The 12,916-nt window shown below is 27.3% G+C and overlaps 1 protein-coding gene across 1 annotated transcript; it reads right to left on the reverse strand.

Moving 5' to 3' along the window:
* Window positions 1-11,212: 11,212 nt before the first annotated feature.
* Window positions 11,213-12,125, reverse strand: LOC145745860 (uncharacterized). The gene is made up of 3 exons (XM_082564034.1): window positions 11,900-12,125; window positions 11,659-11,802; window positions 11,213-11,510 (listed from the first exon to the last, which is right to left on the reverse strand). Exons 1-3 carry the CDS (start codon window positions 12,072-12,074, stop codon window positions 11,365-11,367), a joined length of 465 nt encoding a protein of 154 aa, XP_082420160.1. The 5' UTR covers window positions 12,075-12,125; the 3' UTR covers window positions 11,213-11,364.
* Between the last annotated feature and the right edge of the window lie 791 nt (window positions 12,126-12,916).

A 12,916-nucleotide genomic window follows, 5' to 3' on the forward strand; every position in this document is an offset into this window, starting at 1 on the left:
TTAATCTTGGAATATTTTGATATATGTAAGCGTAGTAATCGAGGTTAAAACGGAAAAAACTAAACCCGTCCATCCCATGACAAAACTTGGTCCCCAGAGGTAATTATTTTTTTTGCTTGTAGCTGTAAATGTTCCCATTCCACTAATAAGCAAAATAGCTAAAAAACAATAAATTTACGTTTTTTTTATTAAAGTAAAAATTTTAAAGCTTAATAAACAAAGGGCATAATGATTTGGAAAATTTCAACTGCATTAAGACAAAATTGTAAAAATATTTCCTGATTTTACCTGATACAATGGATGCATAATAAACCTTCTTATTTTTTTTAAATAGTAAAAAGATTCCGGATAAAAGGCGAATAACTTGTCCTCCAATTAGGCAAGATACTGTTGCTTGTATACACAAATAAAAAAAAATTTAAATAAGTAAAATGTCTTTTTTAGAAAAAAGTTTAACTACTATTTACAATTTTTATCTACAGTTATACTAAAGGGTTTGTAACTTATTATAAAAATAATTAGTGGCCCCTCAATTAATTTTTTTATTTGTAAGTACAAAAAAATGTTTAGATTACCCTGTGTTTTCGCTATTTCGCAAGAACAGTCTTCAAAAAGTCCATTTGTTTCATGAAGCAGACTTGTTTGATTTCTAAATTCCACCCATTTGTCGGCTGATAAAGACGAAATAATAGTTGATGATTCTAATAGCACCAACACCACACAGATTTTTAATAATGTTTCTCCATCCTAAAATAAAATAAAGTTAAATTTTACATTACAATAAAAGTATACCTACGTTTTATGATTAAAATGTTCAAAATAAAAAAATTAACTTAATCATTTTAAATGAAAGGTTTTATAGCCATTTGCTTTTTTAAACATTGGCGTAGTTAAATATATGCGGTATTTTAAAAAAATAATCGTAAACATATCCAGTTTTTTAGCAACTTATATAGAAAACATTAGTTTCAAAAATTAACTGATATTTTATTTGTTAAGTTAATCCAGGTATAATGTAATGTATACTCACCATGGTGAACCAAAAAGACAAATATATTTATATGTTATTTGACTTGACGAAAGTTCTTGTGTGATCTTGCGTTTTACTGGTTTTAATTTAAGTAACTTAAATGATTCGTTTTAAGTCTCGGAAAAGATATATGCTATAATTAAAATTATTAAAACTGTATAGTTTTGTAACGTAAACACATCTATTTAACAAATGGTCTATTTAACAATGATTTTTTTATACCTTTAATTTTGCTACCAGTTAAAGCTAAGCTGTTAAATAGTAGCGGAAAAATGACTAATTTGCCTGTTCTTTCTTGAATACACTGTTTGTAACCTAGCGTTATTAAAGTAGAGAGAAGAATTTAAACTTTATTGACTTTATTTTAGTTTTAATATTAAGTAATAAAACACTTATCAAAGTCAATAGGTCGAGCATTATTGCCTATCCAAGCAAATTTATTTAAACGTAAAAATGTCAAAGAGGAAATAAATGTTTTGCATATGCTTTTAAAATCGTTTTTAAGATTTATGAATTAAGTTGACGAAAAAACGAATTGTTACGACAGATAACAAATATTGACAAAATCACAAATAATATTGGATTTTTAATTAAAAAAATATATCTTTATATTTTACAAGGCCATATTATTATTGCTTTTAAAATATATTCTTGTTGTATAACTAAAACCTATTTAACTTATTTTAATGGAAGGTCCGATTATGAACCACGTAAATATCTGAAAAAATTGTTTTAATCAGTCTAAAGATTTTAGTTGATAGATGAATGTAGATAGATTCACACAAAATTTAAAATCTTGAACCATGTTGTAATCAAAAAATTTGGATTTTCTGTTTATGAATACTTAGTTAACCTTATTGTTTGCCTTATAAACATCATAGTTTTATTTTTTGCATGAATGTTACAAATTTATTTTTAAATGTTACAAGTTTATTTTCTCAGAGTAACAAAATCATATATTTTTTTATTTAAATGTGTCTGACTTATTATAAATTTTTATTAACAGTACGACGACGAAATTGTGGTTAACACAATACTTATTTAATAGAATTAATTAAAAGATTATGATAGAAACAAGAACTTGGTAATTTTTAAACGATGTAAATATAAAAAAAATTGTTATTTAACTGAAAAAAAACTTACTTCAACACAACAATATAAAAAATTATTTAATAAAACCTAAAATAAATGTGATTTAGAATGGCTATTCCTAATTGCTGATACATAAGTAAATCAATATTTTTACACAAAATTAAAGGTATTAAGTGAATACGTTTAATAGGCAAATAAATTTATTGGTTTCCATAAAATCTATTACTTAACGTTACTCCAGTAACCAAAACTGACATTACTGCACCTGTCCACCCTAGTGCATAACTAAGACCCCATTCATAAGAAAATCCCAAATAGGTGCTTGTAAATAGTCCCAATCCAATTAAAGACATCAAAGCTAAATATAAATAAATACAAAGGTTTTTTCCGCAAGTTAAACTTCGTAACTACTTATTGACAATCTATTTCCACCATTAATATACAATATTTATTGGTCGTACTTGAAAGATAGCACATCATTTCACCCCATAATTTCTTTCCACCCATTAAACAGATTCCTGATCCAAATCGACTTATCAGTGCTAAAATTAGACATGCAAGTGTTGCATTTAGCTTGGAAGATCCTAAAAAATATTAAATATCTTGAGTTGAAAATTCCCATTTTTAACTGGACTGTACATAATATTTTAGGTACTTTTCTTATTCGTAAATTGTGTTTAAAATACTTGCTTACCTGGATTATTAATTTAAGGGGCTCATGTTAATGGTTAAAAGTGTAGCGAACTTTATGCGCGCTTTGGACCCTAACATTTTCTTGCGGACGATATACTTACTTCTCTTATTTTTTGGAACTTTTCTTATCTTTTTGTAAAGCGTTGCTACTGTTTTATTAAGCCATAGTTAACTTTATTGAGTAAATAAGTATTGTTTGTTCTTATAAGAGATGATTATTTCTATTATTTATTTTCGATATTATATATATGTTTAACTTTTTTGAATTCTATTTAAATAGAAATATTGGTAAATAAGTGTAAATAATAAATACAAATGTAAATGGATTGTGAGCGTGATTAATATAAAAAACAAAATACATAACAAAAGGATGAGGGTGAGTACAAATTACAAATATTTTTTACTATGCCAATCTATGTCACTTTTTTACTTTTATACAAAGCAACGATAACCTTACCTGCACTTGATGTCATTGCATTGCATAAACATTGTTCAAACAGTCTAAAAAATTCATTTTGCGAGCTTGTGTTAGGTCTTAATTTTGCCCATTTGTCGGTTGTCAATGACGAAAAAATAAATGTTGTTTCGAGAAGTACAAGTATGAGATACAGCGTATAGATCTTATGCAAAAACTAAAAAAAGCAATATCCAGATTTATTTTAGTACTATTTAATGTTCTAAAAAGAATATATTGCAGCAGTATGCTAAACTAAACAATACATTGCGAGTTTTATTTACCGTAACTTCGGTATTAGAATTGTCGCCTTCACCGTCAGCCATATTGTTCTTTGTTACTATTTTCTAATATTAACTAATAAAATAATGATGACTGGAATTTTGCTATTAACAAAAAAACTTGTTTAGTATAACATGCTTAAAATTCACTTGTATTAGCTTTATTTTGATCAAATATTCGACAAGTTACTAAGTTTCAAAAAAACATTTGAATGCATTTCATTGCCAATATTAGTTTTTGCGACTGCAATGTTTGCTCGCTTGCATCTTAATTATACGGTATCTTAGCGACAAATTGCAATACTTCAAAAAAATTTACATCAGTGTGCGTTGGTACAACAAATATGAACAATCAAAAAGTTTTTAAACAAATTGTTTGCAAAAAAAGTTTTTGTCACGCAAGGTTTTTATAAATATCACAAAAAATAAACACTAACATAACATAAGAATAATACAAAAAAACAAAAAAATTATATTTTTTAAAAACACGTTTTTTAAATTATACGATTACTAAAAAAAATATTTTCGTCTAAACAAAACCAACTGCTGTCTACAAGTATATAATGTTTAGGCGAAATTATAAGATAAATAATTATACTGATACCCTTTATTTTGGAAAACATGCAAAGATAAAATATATATAATTTTTTATTCATTTTTTATTGTTTCAGTTTAGATTAAAAAAAAGTTGTTTTAAGTGCCTAATTTAAATAAAAGTTTTTTGTTTACTGATAATTAATCACTTTTTTAAAACTGTTAATCAATTAAAATATTAATTGACAAATACAAATAACGCAACTCAAGTATAATCAAATATTTGTAAAGTTTGTATTTAAATTAAGCTAATTTTTTAACTATTTAAAAAACCGCATAGTAAGTACTTGTAAACGATAGTTAAAAAAGTCGATACAGCTTTGTTACAAAAATAAAAATTTTATTTAAGAAAAAGGTTATAAAATTATTGAAGTAACTGTAATCTCATATTCCGAATTAAACAAAAAAAGTTTAAATTTAGTCTTATATTAAAAAAATCTATTAAATCATTAAAAATAATTTACATTTCTTTTTTAATGTTAATTTTATTTATAATAAAGTAGTCATTAACCCTGATTCCAAACTAAATCGCCAGGCAGTCACTAAAAAGTTCAAGATATCAAAAACAAGTTGGCTATTCTGTCAAAATTCATTTTATCAGTTGCCAAAGCAAGTAGTAAAATTAGTATTTTAATAAAAGTTATTGACCCGTACACGAAGATTTATGCATTTTTTTTAATTTTGGAAATCGTTGTTCTTTTCTCATCTTTTTATAAAAATTCAATTTTGTTAAATTTTAGCATTTTAATACTATTTTTTTGCAATTTTAAATAATTTTTACCTAAAAATTTTTATTACTTATTTTTTAATGAAATCAAATGTAATATATCAACAAAAGCAAGTTTAGTAATAAAAAATGATGTAACATTTTATCGTAATTAATTTATCGGTAACTCTTAACCTACAGAAACGTCATAATCACACATATAGTTGCTGTCCAGCTAAGCCGCAGACTTTGTCCCCTGTAGTTCCTTTTACATTTGCTTGTATATACAGACATTCCAATAACTAAAGCCACAGCTATATCACAAATTTAATGTTAAACAATATTACAAATTTAATGTTTGTAATAATAAAGTGAAGTTCTAACGAAAATGCTATTATCTGCTATAAATTATAGCGTGAGTCCGATTAAATCCTCTTTATATTAGTAAAGTATCGTTAAGGTTATGTGAGCAAAGATAAAACATATCATCCCTATAGTTAAGAAAGAAATTGTTGCTTTTTTCCCATAAGACCCTAAAAAAATATTTTGGGACGTTATCTTAACCTTTGTTTGAACAAACTGCTTACATGTGCCTAAAGTGAAGATTGTGTCCAGTCATCAATAATGCGGTTGTGGCGGATGCTGCTCCTGCCTCTAAAAGTTAATTGATAATTGTATGTTATGTATGTAACTTTAAAGTTAGATATGGGGTTTGTTATACTAATTAACCACAAAATCAGGGTAGTAAAACGTTTTTTTAGAGATAAATACAAATATTTCTGTAACTTTTTTTACAAATTTAAAATAAAAATAGGGTTAACCTACTATAAGTTACACATTTTACTTATAACTTTATTACTGGAGGTGTTAAATGTTAATTCTCCAAGACTGTCTTCAAAAAGACCAAAAGAGTATAGTAACCCATTTGAATTTTTCACTACAATCCATTTATCAGTTGCCAAAGCAGATAGTAAAATTAGTATTTCCAAAAAAGTTATCGACCCGTACGTTATTGTTTCAGCATTTTCTTTAATTTTTGAAACTATGCTCATTTTACTTGAATTTAGATAATAATACAATGCTGCAAAAACATAGCAATATATTTAAATTTTTATTAGACCTAGTTTCCAATTCAACTGCGTGATCTTTTTTAATTTAAAAATTTTAAGACCAATATATAGAAAATTTAATAAAGTATTAATTTAAATACACTTGTATTAGCTTTTAAATTTACTTAAGTGTGCGTTGGTATAACAAATAAAAACAATCAAGGAGTTTTTAACAATTACAAAAAAAAGTTTTATGTCACGTAAGCTTTTAAGTTTTAAAAAAATATAACAACAAAATAAACACTAGTCTACTATAGCTGGTATGACATAAAGATAACTTAGAGCGTAAAAGTTCTTTAAAATTAACAAAAAAAAGTTTAATATTCGTACTAATATTTTTATTGTTAAAAAACATGTTAAAATTACAAGCCAATTAGTTGTTGTATTATTTTACATTTATTTTTTTTAAATTTAATAAACGTTTAGCTGCTTTATAGCTAAAGTTAAATTATAAACAACAACTTTGTTACTTTAAATGTAGCAAAATTAATTATGGTATCAGAAAATTGTTTTTTTGCTTTGCCGTGACACAATTCTTAACTTGAAGACTCTTATACTTCTTTGTTATACTTTTGAAACTTTTTTTGCTATTTTTAAATAAATATACCAAATATTTTAAATTTAATTTGCACTCGATCTTGGCCCAAAAAACTTAAAGGCAATCAAATTGAATAACACATATATTTGCTTTTAAATGTATTAACATTTACACAAGAAAAAATACTGTAAAAAAAGTTGATAGGCCAAATATTTTATTGATAAGTCTCAACCAAAACACAAGTTAAAACAACACAAAGAGTCGCTGTCCAGCCTAGCCCTAGACTTGGCCCCCAGCAGTAGCTTGCATTTTTTTTATACTTACCTGTATATACGGACATTCCAATAAATAAAACTATACACCTATAAAAAAAACAAAAACTCAATGTTGTTAAGATATGGACTTGTAGCATGGTGTAATGATCAAAAATTTAATTTCACTTCATGAGATAATGGGTTTAATTCCTACCGCTCTCACGCTGTAGCTTTCTTAAGTAAGGCGCTATAAACAGTGTTAATATATATACAAAAAAATTATAAAAATTACAAATATGTTCTTACTATGGTGTTTTTATGATATTGCAAACACAGTCGGTAAAAATATTATAAATTTGAGTTTCGGACTGTACTTCAACTTGATTAATTACATGCCAGTTATCAAGTCCAAAAGCCAAACATAAGAAAAATATTCTAAACAAAGACGGAAAGGCCAAAAACAAATGCCCCTTTTTCTTCTTCCTGAAGTTACGTTAAACGCATCAGGAAGTTAGTCTTATAATATATACATTTTACAAGTTTAATAAAACTAATATTTGACTAACTTTTTTAAGTATTTTCGTTTAATTATTTTAAAATTTAAGGTACAATATAATTAAGTTTAAATTAAGGAACTTAAAAGCAATTTAAATATAACTGTGACACGTAGAAATAATGGTTATACGTATTACATTTATTGGATAATTCTTACTGTGGTGTTTTGTGCTATTGCAAACACAGGCATGAAAAAGGCCATTAATTTGGGTTTCAGATTGATTAACATTTTGATTAGTTACGTTCCAATTGTCAAGTCCAAGAGCCAAACATATGAATAATATTCCAAGTAAAGACGGAATGGCTAAACTTAATGCTTTCGTCTTATCCTGAAAAATGTACTTTAGAAATTTAAAACATGGTTTTAACATTCATATAAATATAAGTTAGCATATAAAAAATATTTCTTAATTTTGTTAAGTACTTCTTTTGTTTGAATATTTAAATCTCTATAAAACACTTGCCATATACATTTTTGTAGTTAAACTAGGTTAATATTTTCCTTAATCACTAAGATAAACAAATTTCTTAAGTTTCAAGCCTAGTTTATACTAAACAATAAACTTTGTTATACCACACTTACACTGAAATTTAAATATATCAACTACCGTCTTTGCCTGTTGGTGAATAATTAACTTATTTTTATTTAAATTCGCAGGTAAATGTGTTGAAAAGTGTTTAATCTTACACAAGAGGTTTGTTTAAAGACTATAAATAATAAAACGACATGATTAAAAATCATATCAAGCTTAAATGTAAATCTGTACATGAAAAACAACAGAAAATATGCACTCATATTGTTTATTTTTGGCGACAAATTTAAAAAAGTCCATGGGCAAATTTTTATCAGAAAATGTAACACTATGTTTTTTTAATATAATAAACAATTGCTAATGATATGCAAATGCTAAACTAATATATAAAGTTTCGTACACTTTAAGATCAAATTTTCAACCATATAGATTTTCAGGTTGAAATGTTATTTTATTTAGCAATAATAGCAAAAACACCGGCTATGATAGTTAGAATACAAGTCGTCCAGCCCAAAGCATAACTATATCCCCAATCTGCAGCCTCTGTTATGTATCGTATCCAGTCTGGCTTGTAAATATCGCCATCGCAAGTACAAATGATAAAGCTAAACACATTAGTACATAAAAATTGTTTAAGTCATTAAATTTATGCAGCACTTTTTAACGTTAAAAGGCCATTTGGAATAAATTTGGTAAATTGATAATGTGTTTGACTATCAAGAATTTGTATTGAATGTTACTCAAATGTTATTAAAATAATTGTTTTTTACTTGCGACGATGCATCCGACCGCTTCCATTTTGGCAAACTTAGATTTTTCACGAGAGTGAGCCAACACTAGAAACGCTGTTGTAAGAAACTGAACGAGAATTCCAATTATCATAAATGCTTCACTTCCTGTAATGTAAAAATAATGTTAGATCTAACTAAAACTTTTGTTCGATTCGAGTGTATCTATTTTTTATATAAATTTGTCTTTGATGTGGAAACGTCGACTTCACAACCTAAACAGAAAGTAACAACAGTTACCTTAACCCAGTCTCGAGTTGCCTACGGCAGATTTGGGTATTTAAATTGTAATTGTCAAGTAATTAAGCTGCTGATTGAGAGCTGGCTCAGCAGGAGCTTATACCGTTTATAACACCTTACTTTAACGAAAAATGGGGTGTTTTAGAGGTTTATTGTCGTGTGGTTACTTTATTGCGTAGGTAAATTTACTAATTTAATTAAAACTTTCAATAGGCTGACTTACTGTTCCAGGTGTCAATTTTTCTGCACTTTGTTCTCTGTCTCATTGTATTGACGCAGTATTTAAACAACCCAGACGACTGTAACTCTGTGACCACTCAACTGTTTGTCGCTATAGCGATTATCGCAAACAAAATTGCAATAAGTGATACAAAAATCGAAATAGCCAACGAAACTTTCATATTTTTTAATATTTTTTCACCTAGCTATTCAAGAAAATTTTTGTATAAGTTTAACATTTTGGTAAATTTTAAACCGTATACAATAAACATTTTTGTCTAAAACACTAATTATTTTTAAAATTTGATTTACTAAAACTTTAACATTCTAAAACCTATTACAAACTAATATACCTCTATTTTAAAGCACAAAAATATTTTTTTTAAATTGTGATTAAATTCCATATTTTTATTATAGATTTTGTTTAGCATATCTAAACTTTTTTAAAAAAATTATTTATTATCGTGAAAAGGTCGACTTTGTCAGTTAAACATAGAGTAACTTTTGTTACCCCGACCCAGTCTTGGGTTGCTCATGCTAGTATGGGATATTATTATAACTGCTCGATTATTAAGCTACTAATTCAGTATTGGTTCAGCGGGAGTTTATATCGTTTATGTGACATTACTCGAGGGCGCTACAGCATTAGAGCCGCGGGGGTCGTTTGTTTTATACATATATAAAACTTTACGTAAAACACATAGTTTTTGTTTTTTTTAATATAAAGCACCAATAAATAAAAATTATTAACTTTTATTATTATGGAAATTTATTTGCGATCACACCAAACACAGCAGCAAGTATGGAAAATACAGGGACAGCCCAGGCTAACCCATAACTATATCCCCAATACCCAAGATTAGTAAAACCTGGTTGACTTGTATACACTGCTATTCCAATGGTGTATAAAAGCGCTATAAACAAAAGTTTTTAAAGTTTTTATTTTTAATTTTTTGGGGAAAATGTTTATTTAACATTGGTTGGAAACTTTTTATGGTTAGTTTAAGACCACATGGTGTCGCTCTTGAGCCGTTGTGAGGTTTAGCACTCTTATCCAAAAAAATACATAAACCTATTCTCAAGGTGATGGATACAAAAACGTGTTCACAAGGCTTCAGGTTCGAGTCATACAAAAGTGATTTTTATTTTCAAAATTGAACCACCCAGAGTATTTATCATTTTTATCAAGATTTTGAGCTGGATAGTTTGCAGTTAGATTAATTATTTTACGTGATATAAAACAACCTACAGCTCCAATGTTGGTAAATTTCAAGTTCATTTTAACGTTAGATATTACAAGCACAACTAACGATGCGAACTGTTGGGCGATACCAATTATTATAAATGCAATGGTCGTTTTTTCTTGTCCATTTCCTGTAATGTTTATAAAGCACAAAAATAGATTTTTAAAGTCAACTTCACAGAGTATCTACTTACAAAGTATCGGGATGCCTTTATTTGTTTTGTAACTTGTAGGCCTTGTGGCGATATCGGTTTGTTTATTTTACCGAGTGCTCATGTGATATTGACCAATCAGGAGTAGATACTGATATCATCTTATTTGAAGACGTTAATCGCCACTTAGCAGGGATACATAATTAAAGAGATTGATTCAGTTTAGGAAAACAAGCAAAAATTCCACAAATTACTTGTTTCTAAGTCATATGAAAAACAAAATTTTTCTCCAAAGTTTGTCGAACAATATTGAAACAGACCATAAGTTAGGCTAAGAAAGCTAATCCATTCCGTAGTCGCTAGAGCGACAGTTGCTAGTACCGTTGAAACTAACGCGGCTGTGATTGAAAAAATTAAAAATAATTTTATCCCAACTTTTAAGCTAATATTAAGCCAACTTCTATGTAACCTGAAGTTAAACAAATGTGTATATTGACTGCCTAGAAAAATAAATATTGTAGTTTTATTAATTTATGGTACAAAACAGTGACCACAAGCCCTAAATAATATTTTGTTAATGTCACATTGTATTCATTACTGAACTAATAAACTAATATTGGGATGTTCAGACTACAGTCCCGCATACATTAGTTAATAATTGTTTTAACTTACTCGTTATGAGAAACGCACAATTAAAAAAAAAACGGTTTTTCAATCAATTAAAAGTTATTGTTAACTGAATATATTTTATTTTAAATCACGATATCAAAAAAATTACATTTTAATAACTGTCTAAGGGTTTAAATTAATTAAATTATCTTGGCTATATTTTTTAGAAATTAAAATGAAAAATTACAAGTTTTAAAAATATATCTGTTTTCTATTATTTCGCTACAAAACCGCAGATAGCAGCTATAATGGATAGTATGGGAGCTGCCCAAGCCAAGCCGTAACTGTATCCCCATATTGCCAGTTCAGTAAATCCCGGTTGACTTGTGTAAACTGCCACACCAACAATCAAAAACCCAGCTAAAAAATGTTTAAACAAACAAATAAATAAATAAAAAAAAATTATTTTGTTTAATTTTTTTTGAAACAAAAAAATAACTTTTTCTGTTTGTCATAAACAACATGTGGCTTAAGAATTTTAATAAATGTGGAATTTTATTTTTTTTACCCGCTATAAGACAGCACACTGCTCCAATTTTGGTGAATTTTTGGTTATCTTTAACCATAGAAAATGCAAGCATTAAAGTAGATGCAAATTGGAGAATTATTCCGATTATCAGCATAGCAACAGTCGCCTGTACTTGTTTGGAACCTTAAATAAAAAAATATAAACTTAGTTTAATAAATCTAATCAAATGGTAGGGTAGTATATTTAAATTTTTATAGTCTTGCAGTATTGATATACTTACTTAACGACAATTCGATGTCTACACAGTTAGTTTCTCCACGAATAGTCACACAATATTTAAAAAGGCCAAGCGAGTCAACTGAGGAACTTAACCAGCTATTAGTAGCAAGTGCTATTATAGCCAGCAATGTTGATATCCCAGCTACAGCAATGGAAACTACCAGCAATGCTTTCATTTTGAAAATTTTTAAACTTTTATTCAACAAAAATCAACTTAGGTTGTGTTCTTTTCTAAATAAATAACATATTTATTTATTGACATCGCATTAGTAAAAAATATTTTTAATAACTTAAAAAAAATTCTTAAAAATATTTCTTTAACATTTAGGTACACATTCTACAGCACTAAACTAACAGTATTGTACTAAATAACATAGCAACTTTATGGCATGATTTTACAGAAAAAAAAATTTTCCCTACCCTTTTTTCCCCCACCCTTAAATTTGATTTTCGTGATTTGGCGGTTGTTTGGTTCTGGCACCAAAATGTTTTGTGAGCAAATATTTTAACCATCATTAACGCTAATAGAACTCACTAAAATATAATGTTTATTTAGCTTATTTTAATGCTAAGCTGTTCGACATAATTTTTTTAGTGATTAAAAAAAGTTTACTAAAGTTATGTTCTTTTTTAAATAGATAACTTAAATATTTATGAACATTGCAATAGTAAACTATTTTTATTAACTTTCTAAGGTATCTTCTAAAAATATTCCTTTGGTATTGAGGAATACAATTATTTTACAGTTTTAAACTAAAACAGTATCGTACTAAATAACATCCCAACTTGATGGCATGATTTTATAGATAGGAATTTAAAGTGCGCAAAAAACGCAAACTTTGGATCACATGAACAATAGTTTGCCAACGACCGTTGTTAATTGGGAACGTTTTTAAATGGGTTTGGCATAGATAAAAGTCTCGTGTATAGTTAAATATTAACGTACCCTTCTCAAAAGAAAATTAAGATACTAAAAAATTGTTTTTTTGACATTATGAGGTAAAGTACACATGATGAA

Source organism: Corella eumyota, chromosome 3, assembly GCF_963082875.1.
Source record: "Corella eumyota chromosome 3, kaCorEumy4.1, whole genome shotgun sequence".
NCBI classification, from domain to species: Eukaryota; Metazoa; Chordata; class Ascidiacea; order Phlebobranchia; family Corellidae; genus Corella; species Corella eumyota.

What these genes read in the sequence shown, in the direction of transcription:
- LOC145745860 (XM_082564034.1), bottom strand. Translation starts at nt 12,074, where the DNA reads ATGAAAGCATTGCTGGTAGTTTCCATTGCTGTAGCTGGGATATCAACA. An exon ending in AGACATCGAATTGTCGTTAA is followed by an intron (nt 11,803 to 11,899) that starts GTAAGTATATCA and finishes TTTTTATTTAAG; the next exon opens with GTTCCAAACAAGTACAGGCG. An exon ending in AGTGTGCTGTCTTATAGCGG is followed by an intron (nt 11,511 to 11,658) that starts GTAAAAAAAATA and finishes AACATTTTTTAG; the next exon opens with CTGGGTTTTTGATTGTTGGT.